The sequence below is a fragment of the Pelodiscus sinensis genome, chromosome 15, assembly GCF_052426305.1.
Source record: "Pelodiscus sinensis isolate ZL-2025 chromosome 15, ASM5242630v1, whole genome shotgun sequence".
Classification (NCBI taxonomy): Eukaryota; Metazoa; Chordata; order Testudines; family Trionychidae; genus Pelodiscus; species Pelodiscus sinensis.
Window position 1 is genome coordinate 5292635 of NC_143066.1, and position 13902 is coordinate 5306536.

Here is a 13902-nt window from a genome sequence, read left to right on the forward strand (position 1 = left end):
GACTTTGCAGTGAACTCACCCATTCTTGTGCCGCCTTAGCTTGGAATGATCAATTGCCTCCCATTCCTGAGCAGAAATGGGACATATATCCATGAGCTGCACCATGGCGTGACCAGGTGCTTGGCACACGCTTTCCACAAGTACTGTCAGTTTGACCCCTCCTCATTGCCCAGATGTTTAGTTTCTTGACAGCCTTAATGAAAACAATCCAGTTATTAATGTCTGGTTCCGTCTCCTCTTCCCTTTGATCTCATCCCATCCTTGTTCCTTCTTTAGTGCACCTATTGGATTCTTACCTTCCAGCAGCTGGACGAGCTGCTACCTATCTGTCTCTGCCTGGGGCACTCCCTCCAAGAGAAAATCAAGTTTCTTACCTGTTAACTTTTCTCTGTGGTACAGTGGTACTATCACAGACCCCCTGGTGGAAGGCCCACTTGGGCTTTTACTTTGGCTGGGAGGGTAGTGTTAGGGACACACGGTAGGATAATCTAATTTGCTTATAGCTCTAGATGTTGTTGCACTGGAGAGCGTGCCTGCAAAAAGCAATAGAAGGTTCTTAACCAGAGGTGAAAAATGTTTTATTTTGATTGGCTGATTGACTGAGACAAGACACATCTCATTTGTCTATACCGGTGGCATTTTGCTACAGAACCAAATTAAAAGGGAAAAACTAGATTTTGTGTCTAATTCACTAGCTTTGACTTCTAGAGAAAATTCCAGGTGCAAACAGCTGGTCAGATTGTACCCAAGCACTGCAGAGTTGCATGGGGAGGGGGGGGAATATAGGAAACCTTTTCCCAGGCTCGCCAACAAGGGTGGCAAAGGGAGCAGTTGCCCCAGGGTCCAATGATTAAAAGGGCCAGGAGCTCCAGGAGCTCCAGGAGCTGCTGCTACTGCACTCTGGGCAACTGAGGGCTGGGGTTGGGTGGCGTGGCACGCTCTGGGCAGCACTGAGGGCTGGCTTCTCCCAGCTCCTCTCCTTCTGCCCAAGACCCCACCTCTTCTAGGAGCAAGGAGCCCTGGTCTCTCCCAGCTTGCCAGAGGGCCCAGCAAGTCTGTTGGCCCCTCTGCCATCTCCTCTTCCCCCACTTCTCAACTGAGAACAAGGCTCATGTTGCTGGTCATTCCAGAAGGCTGACAAGATGTCCTTACTCACATATCAGCCAACATAGTTTCAGGGGCTGATATCTATGGAGGATTCAGCTGCTGTGATAGGGAGTGTCCAGAAAACACCATGCCTCTGGAGTTTGTTGGGGTGGGTCGTCTCCAAGCTCCCTGCAGCACAGGACTATTTTATATAAGACACAAACAAGCCCAATTATAGTGTATTTTGTCCTGTGTTTTGTAAAACAGTGACCATTAATGGACAAAGTACAGTAACTGCAGAGCATTTTGTCCCTTTTTTATAACGGGAAATACATATCCAAAATAATACACTCTCCTTCGCAATCCTGGATCTAGTGAAACAATGGCTAGAAATAACAGTGAAAAACAGAACATAAAGTCTAAATCACAGCCCCCCAGAGTTTTCTTTTGAAAACCTTAGTAACAGCTAGTTTTCTTGTAATGTCGATGGTGTTAATCATGCTTTGTCACCACAGTAATGGCAATTCTTCATACACCAGAGACAGATCCATTCTTGCGCATTTTTTAAACAGTAATTGGAGGGTGGTAGTTGTTCTTGGCTCGTGTCACTGAGCACTGTGTGCCTCGCTGTTCTTTGTTCTAATTGCTGATGGAAGAGTTTGGAATGCAAGTAAACTCAAAATGTCTCTGAGTTGGCATTGTCATAAAGAGGCTGTTTCTCCTCTTGTCATTTTTTACAAAGTTGGTCCAAGAGGACTGGGAAGTAATTGCCTTTCAGTGTTCCTAACACACCTCTTCTTATAGCTCAAGTTAAGTGTGAGGGTTGGGACTGATCTGAAAGTGGCCTTTACCAGCCATCGCCTTGCCTGCATTACTTCCAGTTCTGCTTAGTCGGAAAAACTTGGATCATCATCTCTCTGCTTCTACCACTCCCAAGCAAAAGATACCGCTAAGTCACATGCAAGCAAAGTTTGTCTGAAATTCATGTTCAAGACAGATTGCGGATCGTGGTTCATTACGTACTAAACATTTCAGCTGAACTAATTTAAAGTATTGTCAAGTTGCTTTGCATAATCCGTTTGTTTTCTTTCTAATGTTTTAATGCCTTTATATTGCAGCTCCATAGAAACGTCCCACCTAGAATCAATACAGAACTTTAGGTAAGCTTTACATGTACAGTGTCCGCTTCTACTATGTTGTGGCAAACCTCTTGTTGCATTCCTTTTTTACCATTATCCTTTACAAGAAGTTGTCTAAACTCAGAGTATAGCTTAACAGTGTTTGTATGTGACTCTGTTTTCAGTCACTGTTTGTGTAAAGCTTTGCATGCACTGCAGCCTACAGGGATTCAGCAAGTTGTGTCTGTGCTGCATGAGTACCCAGGAAAGCACACTAACTATACAAATGCCATAGAAGGAAATCAACAACGCTGATGCTGAAATGCAAAATGCTTCCCCCTTGCATATTTGGTTTTCTGGGAAATGGAGAGTTATTGTGACAGATAAATTATAGTGTTTGTTCTTCTAGTGGTAACCATTTTTTGAAACAGTATGCACAGATTGTGGGCCAGATTCTGTCCCTCTGTCCAGCTTCTTTGTGCTGCTCAGCTGTGCATAGGGGCTGGAATCTACCCACAGGTGCTCAGCTGAGAATTCCCTGAGGGTAGGAACTGTCCCTGACTCCAGTTTAGAAGGTTTGTTGGAGACAGGGCAGAGCACGGCTGCACAGTCTGCCAATTCATAGTTGACAAGTGATCCCATGGGCACCACAGCCAGCTGCTGTAATTTAGACTAGCTCCCAATTCAGCTCAGTTGACAACATAGCCTCCTGGTTTTTAAAAAAGCCTGTTTTGTTAATGACCCCTTAGGAAGTGAAAGTTGTACAGAGGCAGTTTACTTGTCACTGTTGCAGTGTGGCCATCGCTCATGATTTTATCACTGGGTGCTGAAAACCAACTGCTCTCACTGAAGTTGAGAATTGTGAAAACGTTTCATCTGGGCTTGGGTTTTCTGAGATCTGAGAATGGTAGTTGTGCTTTCCAGTTATAGTGTACACTTAATTTATTATTTCTCCTAGTGCAGAGATTTTTGAGCATTCTGAATTTGTGTGTATGTGAGAGAGAATGTCATTAAACGCTGGATGAGCTATAAGACAAGCTGTTGCAATAGACTACATCCAAATTTAAAACAGAAAATATAGGCATTGTGACCACTGGAAAGTAATGTCAGAATATTTTCCTCAACTTGGGTCTTCCTTATTAGTTCATGGAATTAGCCAGGCACTTCTGTAGCTCAGAACTGCCAGTGGCTTGCAGATAGTGATGCCTGAGCACTAGAAAACTAGAGAACTTAGCTGGCTGTTAATCATTAAAAATAATTCTGATTTGTGTAATCAAGGGCAAACATGAGTTCATCCTTTTAGTGGCTAGTCTTACACTGATAATGTCCCTACAAATAACAAAGCTAATGTTAGAGAAATGATCCTAGTATGAAAATATGCTACTTTTAAAATTACAATGTTTAAGTTATGATAGATAAAAATGTGAACAGATTCTAATGCTGAGATTTTCAAAGGAGCCTAATGAAATCAGATATCCAAACAGGTTTTTACCCTGAGAAGCTTGTCATTACTTTTTTTTTTCCAAATGATCATTCCTTTACTGAAAAATAAGCATGTGCATGCACTTGTGTGTGTCTATCTTAGACACCCTCACAAGCATGAATAAGGTATCCCATATTTGTGATCTCTCTGTAACAAGTCAGACAGTTTTTCCAAGGACTTCTGCTGTAACCGCAGCCATTATGTTACACAGTTTAACAATTTTTAAAATTCCATTTTCTATTAGTACACCCTTTAAACAGCAAACAACTTAGCTAGCTCTGAATTTTATGCATAAGCTGCTTTAAGAAATGTGTAAAGCTTTTGGTTTTGGTGGGCATTTTCTGCTTTCCATTTGTTTAAAAAGTTTATTTTGTTTAATGAATTTTGCTCTTGTTAATTACTCAGTCGTAACATATTGTCAAATACACAGGGTAAACAAACTAAAAGAATAAACATTGTTTCATTAACTTCTTGCAACTATAGTTATGCTAGATCATAAATCATAGTTGTAACCAGTTTTGTACAACCATTATGTGCAACATTTTCAGAGATTTGATTTTCAAGATAAGGGCATCACTTCAGTAATTTCCTCCTTCAGGGTAGTTCTGTGGGTTTTTTGCATAGCTGATTTTCACTGTAGTCACAATGGGGATCAAAAGATCTGTGATCCAGGACAGATCATGTATCCTCTCATTTGAAATACGAACTCTCTGCCTTGTGGATGAATTCAGTCCTCTTAAAGGAATTCTCTTATCAGACCGGGAGTGAATTGTTGTCATTACAAAAGCAAGGCTAATATTAGTATTTAGAGACATCTACATTGGAAACAAGCTCAGTGAGGAAATGATTAGAAACTGACAAATGCCCACGCGCCAGCAAGCTATAAATGAGAGCAGTACTGGTCATGTTTAAAAGTCAGATCATGTGTTCTACTTCAAACGTGTCTTTGGAGCCCACTCTAGGTGGGAGTGCCTCATGTGCATTAAACTGGATTTTTTTCTTCTAGTGTCTTGCCGGAGCTATCCGTGTGCATTGTGCTGCCTCGTGCTCCCATATGAGGGCATAAAAGGTGAAGTGGCCACAGCCCTTCATCAGTTCTTTTTACTGCCTGTGGCAGCGAGATGGAACATAAAGAGTATCCTACTGGCGAGTTCTGCCAAATGGGTTGGAGAAATTCAGGAATTCTCATGCAGATTTTAATTCATGAGTTTTCAACAGGAAACAGTTGTGCTTGGAACTATTGTGAGTTTAGTTCCAAAGAATAATTCCGGCTTCCATATAAACCAAGTCATGCCTTCTGCTCCAGTTTTTTCTCTGATAAGAAACTTGTGTTAGCTGCATGTTATTTGAGCCTTTTGCTTGGCCAGAATTTTTTTCCAGATTCTCAACCTTCTTGTTTGGTTGGTTTTTTGTTTTGTTTAATAGAGAATCTAGGCAGAAAATAATCTACCAGATCTTTCATTGCCAGATGGAAATATTCATCAGTTTATCAAAGAAAGAATCCCATATCTTCTTTTGTCAGACCATGGTTTAGCCTTGGATAAGGCAGAACACCAACCACCACAAGGAAGTCCATTACAAAACTGGGGGTTGAGGCTTCAGCCGATGCTTTTGTCAATCACTTACTACAGTTCAGTTTTTTAAAAGAACACAACAAAGAGATTTGATGCTGTTGCTTTTCCATGTCCCACTTTTTCCTTCCATGCTGTTTTAGAGCCCATTCATAGGCACTGGGACTATAATTGACAGGTAATTTTTTTCTCCCTCTCCCTTCTTATTCTGAGGGGTCCTCCTTTTTTCTCCACTCAAGATCATCTCATCTTAAGAAGTGGGTTTTGCCCACGAAAACTCATGGTCCTAGCTATATATTTTTTGTTAGTCTCTCTCAGGTGCCACAAGACTACTCGTTGCATTTAATTTAGTGTTAATTAAAATGAGTATGAGAGAGTTTAACAGCCTGGGCAAATAAAATGAGAGTTTTATATCACCGACTTGGTTTTAGTGAGGGATTTTTAACACTGCGGCTTGACAGATTAAGAAGTCATGAATTTAGATTTTAAGCACATCTTTATTTTTATTTTTATTTTCCTCTGCCTTAGCTCTAGGAAGAATCCATGCAACAGTTCAGTGCTAAATGATGTAAAGAAACCAGCAGATGTGATTGGCCAGGAAGTGATACTGGTTTTCTTTCTCCTGCTCCTTTTGGTTTGGTTTCTGAATCGGGAGTTTGAAGTCAGTTACCGCCTCCACTACCATGGGGACGTAGAGGCTGATCTTCACCGCACCAAAATTCAGAGTATGAGGGATCAAGCTGACTGGCTGCTGAGGAACATTATTCCGTATCATGTGGCGGAACAGTTAAAGGTTTCCCAGAGCTACTCCAAGAACCATGACAGCGGGGGAGTGATCTTTGCTAGCATTGTGAACTTCAGTGAGTTCTATGAAGAGAATTACGAGGGGGGCAAAGAATGCTATCGAGTCCTGAATGAATTGATCGGGGACTTTGATGAGTTGCTGAGCAAACCCCATTACAGCAGCATTGAGAAAATCAAAACAATTGGGGCAACTTATATGGCTGCCTCAGGACTGAACACCGCACAGTGTCAGGACAGTAACCACCCACATGGACATTTGCAAACTCTTTTTGAATTTGCCAAAGAAATGATGCGAGTGGTGGATGACTTCAACAACAATATGCTGTGGTTTAATTTTAAACTTCGTGTTGGCTTTAACCATGGTCCTCTCACTGCTGGGGTCATAGGCACCACCAAGTTACTGTATGACATTTGGGGTGATACCGTGAACATTGCTAGCAGGATGGACACTACTGGAGTGGAGTGCCGGATACAGGTGAGTGAGGAGAGCTACCGTATCCTAAATAAGATGGGATATGACTTTGATTATAGGGGGACAGTCAACGTGAAGGGAAAAGGTCAGATGAAGACTTACCTTTACCCAAAATGCATGGACAGTGGGGTTGTGCCACATCACCAGTTGTCTATATCTCCAGACATCCGGGTTCAAGTGGATGGCAGCATTGGGCGGTCTCCTACCGATGAGATTGCCAATCTGGTGCCTTCTGTACAGTATTCTGACAAGACATCCCAGGGCTCAGATAACAACTTAGAACACAAGGATATGCTTCCGTCCTACAAGAAGCTCCAGAAAGAGGCAGTGAAAGCAGACGACAGGGGCCGGTTTGGCAAAGCTGTAAAGAAAGACTATGAGGAAGCAGGAACTGAGGAGGTCAATGAACTGACCAAGTTAAATATCTCTAAGAGTGTATGATGCAGTGACAGAGAGCTGCATGATGTGCTCTGTCCATAGGAACACACAGACATTTGCAACTGGCTACTTTCTTTTTTGAAGAAAGACATTCTAGACTCATTGGTTTGTTTGTTTGTTTTCATGTTAGCACCCAATGCTGTGTGGATCACAGTGATTCAGTGCTCATTTTCATCCATCTCTCCCCTCCAGGCCCGTTAGCCCTCTTCAGAACTCCCCAGCTCCCTCTGTAACCATCTTTCAGCTGAGTGGAGGTTAAGTGCCTTCAGATATACTCCATTGTACGTCCTGCCCAAGTATAAAGGCCCCAAATAGAATCATAGGTTTGGGTATCTATCCGTTTTAAAAAAAAAAAAAAGCTGTGGTCATTATATCATTTTTATTGTTTCTCACAAAACACTTTTTTCGGCTAATGAAACTCCTTGGGTTTTATATAGGGTGCGTGGGTATGTGTGGGTGTGTAATGTTTTACTGTTATCAGACGTTTTGTATGTAAACAAACGAAACAGATGTGTGTGTATCTACCGTATGAAACTGACCTAAAAAGTGCCAGTAATGTACTACAAGAGAATGTCATGGAGAGGTGGTAACACAATTTTGCTTTGTGTTGGGCTGGAGGAAGAGCTGAGTGCTGCAGTGGTCAGCATTTAGATAGAGCAGCACCAGAGCTGTTACAATTTCACCTTCTTTTAACAGTGTTTTGATCAGATGTGTCATTATACGCTTTGGATGTACTGCTTTCCTTACAACCAATGGGCTGTTGATGTCCATGGATGGATTAAGGATAGAGTTCCAAACACAACCAAATAACCATTAAAGTTTCTACAGTCTAGGTCTTGGTGTTTGAAAAGCAGTTTTCATATTACCACCACCACCGCCTGAGATTTGTGAGGTTTTGGGTGAAACTGGCACCCCTGATTTAAGAGAGATGAGGTTAGATAAATGTTTTGAGGTTACATTTATTTATTTATTTATGTGTTGTTGTTTTACATTTTGTTTTTGTGGAAGGTATTAGGATTTGAAGGGGTGGTAATTGGTGTCACTAAGCTTAATAAGATGCCCATTAGTGCTTCATCCTCTTCAAACTGCCAACCACTGTGAGGATGTTACCTAGGCAATACTTGTGTCACGGTGGGGAGTCCTCTGAAGCCTCCAAATGCAGATTGAGTGTGAAATTCTCAGTGTCCCTTCTGTCCTGAAGTAATGGTGCTGAGCTGCGTTCTTCAGGCTTTGCCCCTATGCTGTGCTTTTCCAGTACAGGTTAGAATGACGTGCTTCCCGAGTGCCACTGAAAGCAGGAACGGAAGCTCCTTTGCCATGAGTTGAGAAGTTCAACATTTTGGGCCTCCACCTATGACTGACTGCATGAGCTGACACTTGTGCTGCAGAGAAGCTCAGTGAATTTGGTGGGGCTCAGTGTGGGCACAGGGGTCTGTCCGCACAGAAGCAGTTGCAGGATTAGGACCTCAGACAACACTAGTCCCAGAGATTTCCCTATTCTCCCCCCCCCCCCCCCCCCCCGGGAATTCCACCATCCCTCCCCAGAGTTGCCTAGTTAACCATTTTCCAAGTCTCCATGTAAATTCAAACACTCCTCTAATTTTAATTCCTGGGGCAGACACCGACTAGTTCTCCCTTTGCATACTTCTGTAACGTTAACCCTTTTTCACTCCACTTTGGAACGAGCGGGTGACCCACTTTGGATAATATTCAATATTGCAAGGTTCCAGTTTAAACAAATATTTCTTGTACCAACTAAATGACACTTCTATTTTTGCCCAAAATGAATTCATCTCCGAAGGGAAATATGGTGACTGTGGGGAAATGTAAATGTTCTTTTGTGTCTGCACAGCCATATTTTTTTAGTTAATTCTGTCCATCTTCAGTCCAAAAAAAACCTTAAAACTGAGAGCAGAGTAAAGTTATACTTACTTCTTTAAGAGCGACCACACGGGGTCAGACCAAAGGTCCATCTAGCTCAGTATCCTGTCTTCCCACAGTGGCCAATGCCGGGTGCCCCATAGGAATGAACAGAACAGATCAAGTGATCCATCTCCCTTATGTTCTTATGTCTTGTCTTGTTTACATATTTTCTGTGACTAGAATATATGTCCTGAGGTGCTTTAATCCTCTCTCCCACCCCATTTGCTTTCTCTGATTTGATGGTTCCCTCCAATACCCAGAAGTAAAAGTGGCATTTTTCTGCAGTTAAGTTCTTCCAATGGTAGCTGTGAGCCATCAAAATATGGCCACATCTTTTCTCTGACATTTAATACTGTACAATTGTATTTCTCACAACAACCTTATGCCTGTAAGAAGTTTGTACATTGCAACTAAAAGTGAAAGAAGGGCATACTCTAGGGATTCCCAGCCAGTTTCTTCTGAACAGGAGCCAGGGTTGAGGAAATCTTATCTCTAATTCTTTCAGTAATGCACCATCCAGCAAAAAGACAGTCCTTGAACCTACCAAGTTAATAAAACCAGCCTGGCTATTCAAGGTGTGTTACTACATGAGTATTAGTAGCCTCTTTGGTATCTCATTAGACTACTGAAAATGGTTCCTAACTTAGGAGCATCATGGCCTCTTTTCTGCTGTCACTAAACAAATAAAATGGCTGAGGTCAGAAACATTTCTGGGCTCTTCATTCAAGGGCTGCTGTCTGTTCTTTCAGTGTTGATCTAAATAGTATTAACACCATTGTGAGTTGTTACACGCCTTCTAATTAAATCTGGGTAAATACAGGTTGAACCTGTAGTCCAGCCCTCTCTGGTCTGGCAATATCTGTGGGCCAGCATGATTTAGTTAGCTGGCTGTCCACTTACCATAGGTAGGGCCAAGTTTCCTGAGACCCTCTCCCCTTCACACTGTCCGTGTCCCTTACTGCCCCAGGCTAGGACCACAGCTGGGGCCAGCTGGGGAGCCCCTGGTTGGGGCCAGCTGTGGAGCCCTTGGCTGGGGCCAGGAGTGCAGCCTTGGGGCCGACAGCCAGGACCCTGGCCAGCTGCAGAGAGGCTGGGGGCTGAAACCCTGTACAAAGAGCCAGTGGCTAGGACCCTGGGGCCAGCAGCAGAGGAGTCCCTGGGCTGTGGTTTGACCTCCTGTGGTCCAGCAAGTTCTCTAGTTTAGTCCACACCCTTGGGACCTGACCAGTGCCAGAGAGGTTCACCCTGTAGTAGCTAATAGTTATGATAATAATAAATAATAAATTGTATCTGTTTGCTTATTGCTGCCAGAACAATAGCCACTTTTAACAGCTTCACCATGACCAAGTGTCATGGTCCTTAGCGCAAAGGTCTTGAATTTCTTCTTTTGTGATTCAGAAACAAAGCTATAAAGCCCCACCCCCCAAAACATATGGGGGAGCTTTTGAAAGGCACAAAGGGCAATGAGACACCATGCTCCCACGGAAAGGCAATGGGAGTTGGACCCCAAACAGTGATGGGTCTGTGGTGGTTTTTAATGGTGTAGTGCTCTCCATTGCATGTCTCTTAGTGCCTCAGAGGGTACGTCTAATTGCGTAGCTTAAATCGAAATAGCTTATTTTGACTTTTGGTGTTGTCTACACAGCAGTTATTTCAAGAGAGCGCACTCTTCCCCCGACTTCCCTTACTCCTTGTACAGTAAGGTTCATAGGGGTCAGAGTAAGCAGTCCTTCAGCTCAACATTATTCTGACATTGTCAAAATAACTGCTTGTGTTAAGACGTGGACTTTGTTATTTCAGAATAATGTCTGTTATTCCGAAGTAACGCTGCCGTGTAGGTGTAGCCAGAGAATCCAAAGATAGCCCATGTCATATACTTGCATGTTAGTATCAGAATGTGTTTTATAAAATGCCTTTTGTGCTTGTTTTGTTGCATTCTGTGCAATAATTTTAACGAAACATGAGCATTGGAAAAGTTGCATGATTAGGAGAGGCTGCAAATTGTTTGGCTTTTTATGTCATTAGGATGTGGAATGTAGTGGGCCATCCAGCCAATGTCTTTATTCATATCTTTGTGAGAGGAATCATACTTGTGTAAATGGCACAAGTTCCAAGGCTTCTCTGTGTATTTGGCTTGTGGAGTTGGCCTAAAAAAGTATAGAATTCCCCCCCCCCTCTTTTTTTCCTTCTCTCCCCCCATCCCCTGTTTATCTCAAAACTGGACCTTTAATAACTCCATTCATCTGAAGAAGTGGGTTGTGCTTACAAAAACTCATGATGCCATCTACATGTTTTGTTCGTCTTTAAGGTGCTGCAAGACTATTTGTTGGTTTTTAAGTTTTTCCAGTTACAGACTAACTCGGCTACCCCTCTGAAACCCTGAAATGTAGTCTGCCAAAAATTGGGCTTTGTTTGCTTGCTCTTTTCTTTTCTTTCATGTTTAGAATTTCTTGATGCTGATTATTTCAAGATCACCCATACAAAAAAAATTTAACTGTTAAATGCTTTTAAGCTCAGGAGTTCCTTGTGAGTGATACTAGGGTTTAGAAAGTTGAGGAAGATACCGAGTATTTTCTGCAACATTTCCTTAATTTGCTTCTGACACACCATTGATTATTTCCCCCAAGGATGCCTTTAAGACCAAACTGATTGACTTCTCATAAATAAGTAAATAACATTCCAGCATGTTTGTTTTAATTATAGCGGATTTTTAAGATAACGACTAATTTTTAAGGGGGTCGGATTTAGAGGAAGGCTATTGGGTTTTGTTCATTTGTTTAATAGTCACAAGTTAATACTTGCTATGAGCAGCATAGATTGTGGTAAAAATGCCAGCTGCCAGTCAGCACACCTGCACTACTACTATTCAGTATTGTTTTTAGTGTAGAGGCTACGTTGGCATGTAATGGAGCTATGAGATGGCATGAGAGATGAAGGATGATGGAGTTAACTGCCACTTTGTGTAGCACTAGTTATTTGTGAACATTGGCAGGATTAACAGAAAAATTCTCTTCTGAATCTGGGTACTGAAATGATTGACAGTTTGAATGTAGAGCCAAAGAGCATGGATTTTCAAAGAACATGGGGATTCAATGAGTAAAGATAAAAGGAATTAACAAAAGCAAATCACACGCTTCTAATTAAAGAAGTGCTGTACCCTGATGAGAGAGAAACCATCTTTGAGGTTGTTTGTAAACTCTAGTATTGTAAATCTGCTTAACTCGCTTGCTTCTGTAACTTTCTCTGATCTTGAAATTTAGAATGATTTATAATATGTTGGGTTTCTAGTGTACGTCACATCATGTTCCTGTGTACAAACATTGAAGGTGAAAAATTGTTCTTAATCAGCTAATACCGTATTTTGCTGTGCTGCCAAATATGTACACGTAGAAGCCTTGAGCAGTTTACAGGTTGAACTTCTATAATCCATACTGTACTTCCCTCATTCAGCAACATCTGTGGGTGCTCCAGGACTGGAGCATTCACAAGGAAAAGCTGGGGGCCCCGCACTCAGCAATTCCTATCCCACCGTCCCAGAGCTTCCAAAGTGCAGCAAATAGCTGATTTGCAGCATTCAAGCTCAGGGAGGGAAGAGGAAGAGCAGGGATGGGAGTGCGCAGGGGAAGAGGCAGGGCAGCTGCTGAGCCCTACACTCTGAGCACCCCCTATCCCTGCTCTGTCAATGTCAGCCCCTTTGCTACCACTGGAGCAGAGCCCCACAACCTGTGGCAGCAGAGCGGCTGGCATTCACTTCTGCTGGTCAGGCAAATTCCCTGGTTTGGGACCAGTCAGATCCTGAGGATGCCAGACTAGGGAGATTCACCCTGTTGTATGAAGTTGATTATGAAGTTGATTATAATCACATCAGCTTTCTATCTGTCTAGATTTTGTGCTTGATTTCAAGATTATTTGTTCCCCTCTCTTTTGTGTTGCATTCATCTGTAAATGTGCATGTCGAGATTTGTGAAGGAGAGGTTTTCCCCCCTCGTTGGATTTGATCTTCCATTTTAACTGCAATATTTGAATTTTTTTGGTGCCACATCACAGTTTCATGTCATCAAAGGGCTTACTCTATGCTGTGAGATGTCCTTCTCTATTTTTGAGTCTCCAGCTGTATTCTCCAATTTAATAGCGTTTGTATATTTGCTTTGTTCTTTCGTACTGGTTCATGTGTCCAGTCAGAACTTTACTACCGCACTGTTGATTTAATATCTTTTCTCTTCCTTTTCTTATTGTAAGGTGGTTTATTTTAAGTTATAGAAGAGTAAATCTGCCAACACCAGAGAAAAACACCAGAATATGCCATTAAGTCATAGCAAAGTTATATAATAGGAGGAAATGAAACATAAAATCAAGTGAAACTGCTGGCAGCATTGAAATTCATTGAAGCAGAGTTCAAATAGGCCCATATTAACAAAAGCTTTCACAAGGAGCCTGAAAAGACAGATCTACATCAAAGCACGTCCACAGAAAGGACATACTTAATATGTTCACATAAATTGAGGCATTCTGGATTAAAATTATATTATGGGGATTGTTTTCCAACCTTCTTTCCAAACAATAAAATGACTAATGCTGTTTCATTTCATCATGATAGAAAATATAGAGCGTCAGAAACATATGTCCACTTCCCTAGTTTCTGAAGCTTCTGCTTATGGAAGAGCTGGCTGGCAATACATCAATGGTTCCTTATTTCTGGTAACTAAATGACAATAAAAAGCAGGTAAAAAAAAAAAAACCTTAAATACTCTCTATGGTCACTTTCCCATGTAAGCAATTGCTGCAGAGACTTGAGATTGTGAATGGAAGTGGAACATATGTGAGGTGGGGGTTGGGACAGGTGGTGAAATATCTGAGAATCCCAGTACTACAGGCATAACAGTAGATTAAGATAGCACCACTGCCTTGTTAAAAATGCATCCAGGAAAACAAATACAAACTGGACCTCTGGACAGTTTGGAGACTCATCTAATTATAGCTGTGACAACCCAAATGTGCAGAATATTT

General features: G+C 42.0%; 1 protein-coding gene across 2 annotated transcripts in view; it reads left to right on the top strand.

The window, feature by feature from the left end:
* ADCY9 (adenylate cyclase 9) overlaps window positions 1-13633 on the top strand; it is a 98202-nt gene extending 84569 nt beyond the window's left edge. For both annotated transcript variants that reach the window (XM_006130610.5, XM_006130609.5), the window contains exons 9-10: window positions 2205-2246; window positions 5787-13633. In XM_006130610.5, coding sequence (XP_006130672.2) covers window positions 2205-2246; window positions 5787-6975 — 1231 coding nt within the window. In that variant the 3' untranslated portion in view covers window positions 6976-13633. The remainder of the gene's footprint in view (window positions 1-2204; window positions 2247-5786) is intronic.
* The last annotated feature ends 269 nt before the right edge of the window (window positions 13634-13902 follow it).